This window comes from Megascapheus bottae, chromosome 33, assembly GCF_031878675.1.
Source record: "Megascapheus bottae isolate mThoBot1 chromosome 33, mThoBot2.hap1, whole genome shotgun sequence".
In the NCBI taxonomy this organism is placed as follows: domain Eukaryota; kingdom Metazoa; phylum Chordata; class Mammalia; order Rodentia; family Geomyidae; genus Megascapheus; species Megascapheus bottae.
The window spans coordinates 5595927-5607875 of NC_143541.1; the positions used below are offsets into that span (position 1 = coordinate 5595927).

The following is an 11949-nucleotide window of genomic DNA, read 5'->3' on the forward strand; positions in this document are numbered from 1 at the left end:
TCCAGAACCTGCAGATGGAGAAAGCTCAGAAACATTGAGCTCAGCGCTCTCTAAAGGAGCCACCGTTTACAGCCCTTCCAGATACAGCTACCAGGTAAGTCAAGGAGTGGCTGACTTTTAACCATAGGCCCCTATGCTGCCTTTTGATGTTTTATCAGCCTATTCATCGTGTGCATTGAGACTATAGTTTCAGGAGACTTGAAATTTAAGTTATCTGCTCACCCTCAGGTATATTATACTAGACAAGTAAATAAGATGATCTCAAATAACCCTGTTACTACCCCAGTATTCTTGTAATAAGACAAGAAAATACAGAAGAGGGAAAATGGGATGTTATAAAGATTTACAAGCTGCTGGAGAAACCTACTCACCCCCTTCTGCTTTCCTCCTCATCCTTTCTAGCTCCTGCAGTGTGATAGTCCACGGACAGAGTCACAAAGCCTCCTCCAACAGAGCTCCTCCCCCTTTAGAGGACATCCTGCCCAATCTCCAGGATACAGTTATCGAACTGCTGCACTGAGACCTGGAAATCCCCCCTCACAAGGCTCTTCAGAATCATCCCTCTCTTCCACCTCCTACCCTAGCCCAGCCCACCCTGTGTCCACAGACTCGATGGCCCCATTTACGGGGACACCAGGGTATTACAGCAGCCAGCCCCATTCTGGAAACAGCACTGGCAGCAATCTTCCAAGGAGGAGCTGTCCTTCTAGTGCTGCTAGCCCTACCCTGCAGGGCCCCTCAGACTCACCAACCTCAGACTCAGTTTCTCAGTCCAGCACAGGAACTCTGAGTTCCACCTCCTTTCCTCAGAACTCTAGGTCGTCATTGCCATCTGATGTACGGACTATCAGTCTGCCCGCTGCTGGGCAGTCAGCTGCCTATCAGGCCTCCAGGGTATCTGCGGTTTCCAATTCACAGCACTACCCACACCGTGGGAGTGGGAGTGTGCACCAGTACCGACTCCAGCCACTGCAAGGGTCAGGAGTCAAGACTCAGACAGGACTTTCCTAGGGCTTCTGGATATGGGCGAACAGAACTGAACAAGCCCATAGCTGCTTCCTTCCAGCTGCCTCTGGAACCTTGGCCGAGCATATTGCTGGTGAAGGGGGTTGCAAAATGCCAGAGGTTTGGGTCTGGTCTGCAAGAAACAAGACTTGTGGTCGCGACTGGCCTCTGGCCTTGGAGAACGATGTAAATCTTGTCTGAAGCAGAGACTATAAAGAAGTTTCTCCCTGCTGTTAAGGGTACATTGTTGACAAGCAAATGGTGTTCTGGTTAGTAACGGTTCTAAGTGCAATGAGTTGTGTTGAAGCCTCTGTCTCCCATCCTTGCTTGTAGCCCGTAGTCACTTGTGCAGTGAGGACATCTTTTTAAATAAATAATAAGAATTTTTTTTCCTTTCAAAAGAGCCAATCTCAAAGCCCCAAGCCATTTGAATAGTGTTAGGGTTTTATGCACTCGAGGGAAAAAAAGGTAGGTATATAAATGTCACCCTAAGACAACCATTCCAGAAGCAGGTGTGTGTCCAAGGGAGTGTCCAGCAAGAGTACTCCCTACCTTTGTCATAAAATCACCAAGTAAGAGGCACGGAAAGTAAAGCTTGGAGCTTGCTCTGATTGAGGAGTGCTTGGCTCTCTGAAGACCTCATGGTCAGTTCTTGATTATTTGGGAGCAGATTATCTACATAGATTGAGGCCCAACTGTTACCATCCGACTCCTCCTCCTCATACCATTTCAGAGCTTCAAAACCCATGAAGTAAGTAGAGAAAAGTGAATTGAGAAAGAGGTGGTCCCCTTGTGTTCCTGCTTACCAGCTTGGGAGAGAGGATTTAATTAGAGCAGTCGGAGTGGTCTGGGAATACTTTGAAGTTTGGAGGGGTTTTTTTTTGTTTTGTTTTTTTGTTTTTTTTTTGGTTTTTTGTTTTGTTGGTATTTTTTGTTGTTTTGTTTTGACTCCCAGTTAATCAAGACTTGATCTCATGGGTAGGTCTGCCTTCCTAATTGGGAAGTGTGCACGCGTGGCTGCAGGGTAAGCATGGGGATATAGGTTGGTAGAATGGCACCGACAGGACTGTGATTGTGTGTGGGCCTGCCCCACGTTTCTTTGGGGGGATGCTTATGTGAGAGTGGGCTGGTGAGAGAGTTACTAAGCCCCACCCACACCCCTAACACTGTTCTGGATGAGAGATGAGAACAGACTGGCTTCTCCCCATCAGTGCATTGTGCCTGTTGTACACCCCTGGAGGAGCCTTGGAGCCAGCCAGGTGGGGTACACAATCTTTTTAAATTCCATATGGTTGCCAGCTTCTTTCTTTCACTTGTTTACTGTAATATCCGGCGTGTTTTTATTTATCTAATTTTGTATTCAGTTATAACCACGGTAGGGGTAGTGAGTATATGACAGGTGTAATCCCTGGTGCTGCAGTGGACCTTACTTCTTTTCTTTTGGACAAGATAATACTGTGAGTCTCCCTTCTACTTTCTCATTTGTTTTCTCCTTTTATCCCAAGCCTCTTGCATCCCCTTTTCTATCCTGTCCTACAACTATCATATGCACAGCCTTCTCTCTTTGTGTGTGACTGTTACAAAATTTCACTTTTCAAAATTGAAATCAGGTGTTTGCTCAAATGAGGGGAGATTTCTATTATTTTATGCTGAGACCTCAGCAGAGTACCTTTCTTTTTGTTTCCCCCACAAACCCATCAGTCTGGGAGAGCATTGGGAGTGGAAATCATGTTGCCTGGGATGCCGGTTTCTTTGTATATTATATAAAACGTATGTAAATGTCTCTCCATTGGGCTGGGGTTTGCATTCTCCCCTTGGCTATTAGCCAAGGAGAGAGGCCAGCGGGCAGGCGGCCCTCACCCTGCCTGGCACGTGCAGAGACCCCAGCCACTCTGTGTGGGCAGGGTGCTGTCAAGACCAGACCTCTGGGGGGGGTGGGGGCGGGGGGAGGGGGGAACTCTTGGAAGGAAAGAAGTAGCACTTCTTTCTCAAGTGGAGTGTTTACACCTTGCTGTAACATTTGAACTTTCACAAGAGATGTAATAATTTTGATAATAAAATTCTTAACCATAATAATCATAAAGTTAAGAACTTCTTTGTTGACTTTGTGGCCTTACCTTGTTGGATTGTCCTAATGTTCTCTCCTGACCAAGGGTAAGGTAGACCTACATTCAGGAGAAGATACTCATACAGGATATCCATAATGAGGTCACCGATACAGATTAATCGTCCTTCACCCTTCCCTTTCGATTAAGATCAAATGAGTATTTAAGTCCAACCTTTGTCAGACCAGGGGCCTGTAATCTTAGCTACTTGGAAAGCTGAGATAGAGAAGATATGGCTCAAGACCATTCTGGGCAGAAGAGTTGTTAAAGACTTATTTCTCAGTGGAAGAAATGACACCTGTCACGCCAGCTACAACAGCAAGTCTAAAATAGGTAGCTGCAGTCAAGGCATGCACTTGAACAAGGAATAAGTAGCAAGTTGGTTTGCTCTTCCAAAAGTGATCATAGGAGCGCCTCAGCAATAGAGAACCTGTCCTACCAAGCACAGGGGCCTGGGTTGAAAAGCAGTCAGGTATTATTTTGATGTGGAACTTAGTGCATTGATTTAAAAAGTTTTTAGGGTAGACAAAAGTCACTTGTCACGGAGCTTATAGTCTAATCCAGGAGAGAACGTGTACATAATTTCAATAATAGCATATTATTAGATCTCTTACCAAAATGGCCTAGAAATCCAAACAAGAAGTTTCTGCCCCTGCTGAAGCAATCCACGGAAGAAAAGAAAAATTAAATATGTATATATAGACAGTTTTTTGTTTTTGTTTTGCCAGTCCCGGGGCCTGAACTCAGGGCCTGGGCACTGTCCTTGGACACTTTTTCCTCAAAGCTAGCACCCTGCCACTTGAGCCACAGTGACACTTCTGGATTTTCTGGCCCTATGTAGACAGTTTTTAGACAATATCTGATACTGAGGAATCGAACCCTGGGCTTCATGCATGCTAGGCAAGCACTCATCACTAGGCCCATTCCCAGCCTAAACTAAATATCTTTATGTCATCTACTTTGCAGTAGCCCAGTGGCTCTGGAGATGCCTCAAATATGACCATTATTCCATCAGATATTCCCTGGGTTCAAGCTCTGGGGGGAAGCTTGTTACTGTGTAAGGTCCATGAATCTCTCCTCCTTGGGGAGAGATTCATAGAAGCTGGGCAACAGTTCAGAAAGTATAGTAATCCAGGCAAGCAATGATAGGCCAATGGTGGGTTCTAAGATAGTAATGGGACGATTACGAACTAGTAGATTCCTACAGCATTTTGGGGAGAATGCCATAGGGAAAACCTAGATAACCCGTCACCAGCCATACCAAATAGGATATGTATGTGGACTTGTTTTTGGGGTTTTGTTGGGGTTTTTTTTTTTTTTTCTTTTTTTGCCAGTCCTGGGCTTAAGCCCAGGGCCTGAGCAGTGTCCTTGGGTTTTTTTTTCTCAAGGCTAGAGCTCTACCACTTGAGCCACAGCACCACTTCTGGGTTTTTTTTTGTTTGGTTGGTTTTGGTTTTGGTTTTTTTTTTGCCAGTCCTAGGCTTGAACTCAGGGCCTGAGCACTGTCCTTGGACTTTCTCAAGGCTAGAGCTCTACCACTTGAGCCTCAGCACCACTTCCGGCTTTTTTCTACGTATGTGGTACTGAGGAATTGAACCCAGGTCCTCATGCATGCTAGGCAAGCACTCTACCACTAGGCCAAACTCCCAGCCCTGGGTTTTTTTCTATGTGTGTGGTACCAAGGAATCCAACCCAGTTCTTCATGAGTGCTAGGCAAACACTGTAGCATTAGGCCAAACACCCAGTCCATGTTTAGTCCTTTTTAAAGTATCTGTAAACCAGGTGCCATTGATTCACGCCTGTAATCCTAGTAGCTCAGAAAACTGAGATGCAGCTTAGTGGTAATGTGCTTGGCTAACATGCATGAAACCCTAGGTTTGAAACCTCAATAACACATAAACCAAAAAGGTCAGAAGTGGCGATGTGCTAGCCTTAAGCAAAATCAGCTCAGGGACAGTGCCCAGGCCCTGAGTTCAAGCCCCAGGACTAGCAAAAAAAAAAAAAAAAAAAAAAAAAAAGAAGAGGATGAATGATTTGGAAATACATTTCATCCAGGGCTGAAGAACAGTGTACCTGGATGAAAACCTGACCAACTGAGAGCTAGTGAAGAGTAAAAAGGAGGGGAAAGAGAATGAATAGGGGTTATTCTAAGTAAAATATATGCATGACAGGGCCAGGAGTTTGGCCTAGTGGTAGAGTGCTTGCCTACCATGCACAAAGACCCTGGTTGGATTTCTCGGTACCACATAAAGAGAAAAAAGCCAAAAGTGGTGCTGTAGCTCAAGTGGTTGAACTCTAGCCTCAAGAAAACCCAAGGACAGTGCTCAGACCCAGTACTGGCAAAAAAGACATATGTGTGTGTGTGTGTGTGTTTGTACATGTCTGAAATAGAGTGGTTCAACTCCTTGATACATACTAAAAAATACAATGGTAAAGTAAAATAGGCTCTGTTGGGACGGTGAATATGAGCAGAAGGGTGTATGGGGGTGAAGAGGGGTCCAGGTGATATGTTTACAGGTAGGAAAACACAATGAGACCTGAAGAAATGGCTTTAAGAAGAGGAGCAGGGAAAGGGAGGGGTGCGGTTGATTGGGATACTTGTATATACATGTGGAAATGTCCCAATTACCTTCCCTCACTTGTGCAAATCACCATAGTAGGGACGCTGGGGCTCCCCTGTAATCTCAGCTCTTCAGGAGGCTAACATCTAAGGATTGTGATTCAAAGCCAGTCCAGCAAGAAAGTGTGAGATTCTCATCTTCAATAAACTATCCAAAGCTAGGGAGTTGGGAGGAGAGCCAGAAGTAAAGCTGTGGGAAGGCATCCAGGCTTCTGAGTTCAAGCCGCAAAAGGGGAGCAGAAGACAATACAGCATAAGATGGTTTATGGCACCTGTACAATATAGACACAGTACAACTGTAAATTAAAACTAATACGAAGCAGAGGTATTTTTACTAATTGTGCCAGTGGTGGCGTATCTGAGAGCTTCAATGTGGAGTCCTTGAGGTTCTTGGTATAGGGGAAGGGAGATGGGAAAGTTAACAAAGAAGAGATTTAGCCAAAGCCCTGTACCCACGTTCATTTGTAGAGTATTCTATGATTGACAGAGATCCTTCATCTGCCTGTAGTGTGGGGCTTAGTACTTTTGGAGAGTGTTAGGAAAACACCACTTTTCTTTTTGTAAAGTAGGGAGGGGAAACCTTTCACGTGTATCTTGCCTTTCCTATGTGAGTATAGGGTACCACGTCACTCAAGCAAATGTAAGTTTCCCTTTATTGAAGAAACAAATGGAGAATGATCGAATGGGAATATCAGTAAGCATTTAAATATTCATTATCATCAGTTCCTAGCAACACGAAAATAGAAGTTATCCCTTGAACAAGACAAGATGGTGAAGCAGTCAATAAAATAGGAGTTGCACACTGACTTGAATCTGATTAATCAATCAGATCCAATCGAAACACAGAAAATAGAGTTCAGCTTCCCCAGGACAATGACGTCAGTGCAGTTCTGCATTGTGAAGGCTACCTCAATTTCCAAGAACAGGATGCAAACAGAAAGTGGGGTAAGACGTTTTCTAAATAGCATATAAATAGTTGAAAAGTGATTTACCTTAATCATCAAGAGAGTGGAATTCTTAGGAATTAATGCAGGTAGTTAGGCAGCCCTTGAATCAGGAAATTGGGAGTAGTAGCCAAGATTTATTCTCCTTTACAGCAGCAAGGAAGATCATTTGTAATTAACTGTATTTGGGAGAAGGGGTTGTTTTTGTGTGTATGCACTAGTGCTGGAGATTAAACTCAGGGCCTGGACCACTCCCTGAGCATTTTTGCTCAAGGCTAGCACTCTACCACTTAAACCACAGCTCCACTTCTGGTTGTTTTTTGTTTGTTTGTTTTGGTCCGTCATGGGGGTTGAACTCTGGGCTCACGCATTTGTCCCTGAGCTCTTCAACTCAAAACTAGCATACTACCCCTGGAGCCACAGTGCACTTTGGTTTTCTAGTGGTTAATTGGAGATAAGAGTCTCACGGACCTTAGTGCCCGGGTTGGCTTTGAACTGCTGTCCCCAGATCTCAGCCACCTGAGTAGCTAGGATTACAGGCGTGAGCCACCGCACCCGGCTTCCACTTCTGGATTTTAAGTGAGTAATTGTAGATGAATCTCATGGACTTTTCTTCTTGGGCTGGTCTTGAACTAAGATCTTCAGATCTCAGTTTCCTGAGTAGTTAGGCTTACAGGCATGAGTTACCAGCACCTGGCTACCCTGAGCTTTTTAGCTCCAGACTTTGGCTCTACCACTTAAACCACAGCTCCACTTCTGGCTCTTTCTTTGGTGGTTAACTGGAGTGAAGAGTCACCATATTTCCTGCTGGGGTTAGCTTCAAAATCAGATCTTAGCCTCCTGAGTACCAAGGATGACAAGAATGAGCCACTGGCATCCAGGTATACATTTGTTTGATACTGTTCTCTGTATTTGTGGGGGGTTTTGTTGCTGTTGTTTTTTGTGTCTGATTTTGTTTTTTTTGCCAGTCCTGGGCTCGGGCTCAGGGCTTGAGCACTGTCCTTGGACTTTCTCAAGGCTAGCACTCTACCACTTGAGCCTCAGCACCACTTCCAGCTTTTTGCTATCTATGTGGGATACCGAGGAATCGAACCTGGGTCTTCATGCATGCTAGGCAAGCACTCTACCACTAGGCAAAACTCCTGGCCCCTGCTATTGTTTTTGTTGTTGTTGTTTTGGGGTTTTTTTGTTGTTTTGGTTTTTTGCCAGTCCTGGGCTTAGACTCAGGGCCAGAGCACTGTCCTTGGGTTTTCTCAAGTTTAGAACTTTACCACTTGAGCCACAGCAACCACTTCTGGCTTTTTTCTATGTATGTGCTACCGAGGAATTGAACCCGGGTCTTCACGTGTGCTAGGCAAGTACTATACCACTAGGCCAAACTCCCGGCCTATTTGTCTTATGTTTAAAGAAACAAAAAAGATCTGTGTGCTACTAGATCTGAGATGATTTATGGGGTGCATGTATAGTTTATTTTTGTATGACTAGACCCTTAGAACTACCTGACCAGAGTGGACATTTACAAATGTGTTGTTGAGTGATTCAGTGACCTTAATCTCTAACCCACTTGGGTGGAACTCCAGCTTCTTCTGCTTCAGCATCTAATGAGTGGCCCCACCCTCCTGGGTGAGGTCCCAGCACCTGTAGCCAGAAACAGGTCCCTCTGCTCTGCCTGAGGAAACAAACTGCCGAGTTCCAGGAGCTTCCTGCCTCAGCCTGTTTCACCTCCTGAAATGAATGCTCTGTACCCCAGAACCTACTCAGCGCTCTACTCTTGTCATACATTTTTCCGCAAGCCCACCTCCAGTGGCCTATCTGCCATGCTCTGGACCAACCTCCTTCCTTCTTTCCTTCCTTCCTTTTTAATTATTTTTTTTTGCCTGTCCTGGGCTTGAATTCAGGGCTTGGGCGCTGTCCCTGAGCTGCTTTTGCTCAAGGCTAGCTGCCACTTGAGCCACAGCACCACTTCTGGCTTTTTCAGTGTCTGCGGTACTGAGGAATGGAACCCAGGCTTCATGCCTGCAAGGCAAGCACTCTACCACTAAGCCGCATTCCCAGGCCTCGCCATTGCTTTCTTAGCCATCCCCCACCACCTCCATCACAGCTGCTGGAATACAGCTCCTCTCCTCTCCTGCATACCATGTCAATGGCTGCTCACTCTCACGTCCTGTCTCGTGGTGGTGCTGCACAGACTTTCCCAAATGAACCTTGTTCTTCAGTTTAAAATGCTTACTCCCCCATTGTTAATGCATTGTTAATGCATCCTCAACACCTTTCATGGAGGTTGGCCTCAGACTTCGATCCTCCTATCTCTGACTCCTGAGGAGGGGGTCTGTATGGAGGTACCATCCCATCTGGCTAGAGTGTCTGTTTCATCTTGCAGTACCAACCTCTGTGTCCTGGGCTATCTGACCCCTACCATTTGCAGAATTTGCTCTTTAGTCATCTTTTCCGTTAACAGGCCATAACTTGTTAATATCTGGAACACTCCCGTATTTTTCCTTTGATGATCAACTTTACTGTATTGAGAGACCCCTAGGAGATTAGTAAAGTGCCCCTCCAGTCTGTCTTCTCAGGGAGGGGATGGCTCCCAGGGTTGAGGGAAGAGCGGTGTCGGAGCCATCTGTGTTCTTGCTGGGTCACTGTGTTTGCTTAGTCCTTCCTGAAGGTGTTGCTGACATCAGGTCCCTTCCTTATCTAGAGGGGTTTGGGATCCTCCGTCACTTCATGTTTTTTCCCTGAGCAGTCCTCCATCTGGCTCACCAGGCTCTGTCCAAGTTCCACCAGGACCTCCAATGGTGGACACATTCTTTGGCCTCTCACTCTGAGCCTCCAGGAGACCAGTTCACCTTCCCTTTGAATCCTTAAGTACCTCCCTTCCGTAGCACCACGCCGCAGGTTCTTATTCTAGCCCCCTGGCTCTTCCATGCCTCTGGTCTCAAATGTGAGATCTTCCTGCCCCAGCTTCCCAGGCACTGGGGTTCTAAGTGTGTGCCACCATGCCTACTTGTCTGGGTTTTGATTTGTTTTTAACACCATAGTAGAATAAACTTTCATTAAGCCACCATAGTTGTGAAGATGCAGCATGACTCAGAGGCAACAACCATCATGGATGATACAAAGTGTTTCTTTATTTGAATGTCATTCCACCTGCACTGAAGCTCAAATCCAGCAGCAGCAGAAAGGGTCAGGACCAAAATAAAGGTTACCAAATTGAACAAGGAACAGCAAGGACACATTCAGACAGAACTTACTAATGGGTATAGACAACACCAAGCTACCCTAACATCACAGCAAGGCCCTCGGAGGTCTGTGGGTCAGAGCCCTGGGGAAAGACTGCTCCCTTGATCCTGTCTCGGGAAAGTCCAGTCCCATCCCAAGCTAGCCCTGCCCTGAGCCAGGCAACAGCCCTCAGTTTCCCACTTTTTTCAAAGGGCGCTGGTGGATCCCCCATGGCTACACAGGCACCTCAGAAGGCCAGGGAGCCCCTGCAAGCCTCATCCTCACTCCTCCAGGATAAAAAGGGTGCTTCGGCCCCCAAAGAACACCCCAATGCCCAGAGCAGCCCATGGGCACCTATAGGCCCAACCAGGAACGGAGGAAAGGGTAGTGCCAGGTCCCCCATCCACTCACAGGGGTCAGCTTTCAGAGACCTAAATCCTGAATGCTCCAGGTTGGCACCTAAGAGGATATCCTGGGGTGAGAAAGCAACAGAGGTCTCTACTGCCTGTCAAAGGTGAAAGCCAGCTCACCTGCCCCACTGAAGGCCGACTCTGGCCTGCCTTCCTGTCTCCTTCCTTATCTCAGGGGCACCAGTGAGCCTGGGCCTGGCCAGGCCTCCCAGGGCTGCTGTATCTATGTCGCCCTCAGGGACAGAGCTGTGGTTTGATCCCCTCTCCTCTAACCTCTGTCCCTTCCCTATGCTGTCCTGGGGCTCCCCTCAGACTGCAGTGCACTCAACCCTGCTTTCTAACCCTCAAGTCCTGGGCTGTATCTCCAGGTGGGCCCTTGCTGGCCTGGGCAGTGCATGGCTGAGAAGGTGTCTGCTAAGAATACAAAGGGCCTCCCTTCCTCCCTGTGGCCTGGTGCTGGCCCACTGCTAGTGGTTCCTGGACTCAGCCACCCTGCCTTGGTGCTCACTCTCCACCAGAGTACAGGTCCCCCACTCCCAGTGCCCACCTCTGCCCTCCTGTCGTATTCTCCTGCCCTCGCAGGACAGTGCCTTTGGTTGCTGGCTCTTGGCTTCTCCCTTCTCTGCACAGTTATCTCCCCAGCTCGCCTTCCTGCACACCCTGCCCCTCTCCTCCTCCTTCCGCCATCTGCCTCCTGTTGCCCCACTGTCCCCACATCTTCCTCATCTCTCCCCAGCTTTCTGCTGCCTCTCCTGTTCCTGGCCCTTCCCAGCCCTCCCCCTGCCTTCCCCTCCCCGCCAGGGCTTTCAGCTCCCCTCACCCAGCCCCCACCTCCGCCGGGGCCACCTCCACGGATGGCTCCTGTGCTGTGGCTACAGGTAGAGCCAGGTGAGGGGTACCCAGAGCTTCACCCCAAGGAGTGAGGGGAAGAGGTGGGGCCAGGACTCCTCTCAGGACCCAGGGTCTGCTTCCAGTTAGGGGTCAGACAGTGGAGCCGTGAGGTGGGGTTCCAAGGCCCATGGAAATGAAGGCGAGGATGGCAAATGCATGGACTCACAGCGGTCCTCTCCTCTGGCCGAGGTGGACTGAAGTCACCCCACGGACTAGGCCTCTTCCACTGTGGGCCAGACAGTGGGTGGGACCGGCCAGCAGGGAGGAAACGAATTGCTTCCCCTCCACTGGGTGCTGACAGACTTGGGCTTGCAAGGCTAGATGGCTCTGCCACCAAATCCACAGGGAATGAAGGGCTCTCAACCATACCTGCCTGGAGGGAGGGAGGGAGGGAGGGACTCCACAGCCGAAGAGGCGGAAGTGTTCACCTCCCCTCCCCCAACACACACACACACACACACACACACACACACACACACACACACACACGCCTCAGCTCCAAGCACTGCTCATTAGGCTGCAGACCTGGGCACTCAGCAAGTGAGAGGTGGGCAGGGAGGGGGCATGGTGGGGACAGAGTTACAAGGCCTGGGGTGGGGACAGGGGTACCCTGTTCAGAGGTGACCTGCAAGTTCAAGTTATGCAGAAAAGTACCAGAGAGGCAAGACAGTCTCCGCCACTGGCAGAGGCCCAGGTGCGGGGAGCAGGACAGGGGAGGGAGAGGCACCCCCCCAGCGGGCCCCCTCCCTAACCCC

General features: G+C 48.2%; 1 protein-coding gene across 19 annotated transcripts in view; it reads left to right on the plus strand.

The window, feature by feature from the left end:
• Setd5 (SET domain containing 5) overlaps positions 1–2954 on the plus strand; it is a 76618-nt gene extending 73664 nt beyond the window's left edge. For all 19 annotated transcript variants that reach the window (XM_090323788.1, XM_090323787.1, XM_090323795.1 and 16 more), the window contains 2 exons: positions 6–94; positions 403–2954. In XM_090323788.1, coding sequence (XP_090179914.1) covers positions 6–94; positions 403–1011 — 698 coding nt within the window. In that variant the 3' untranslated portion in view covers positions 1012–2954. The remainder of the gene's footprint in view (positions 1–5; positions 95–402) is intronic.
• Positions 2955–11949: the final 8995 nt, after the last annotated feature.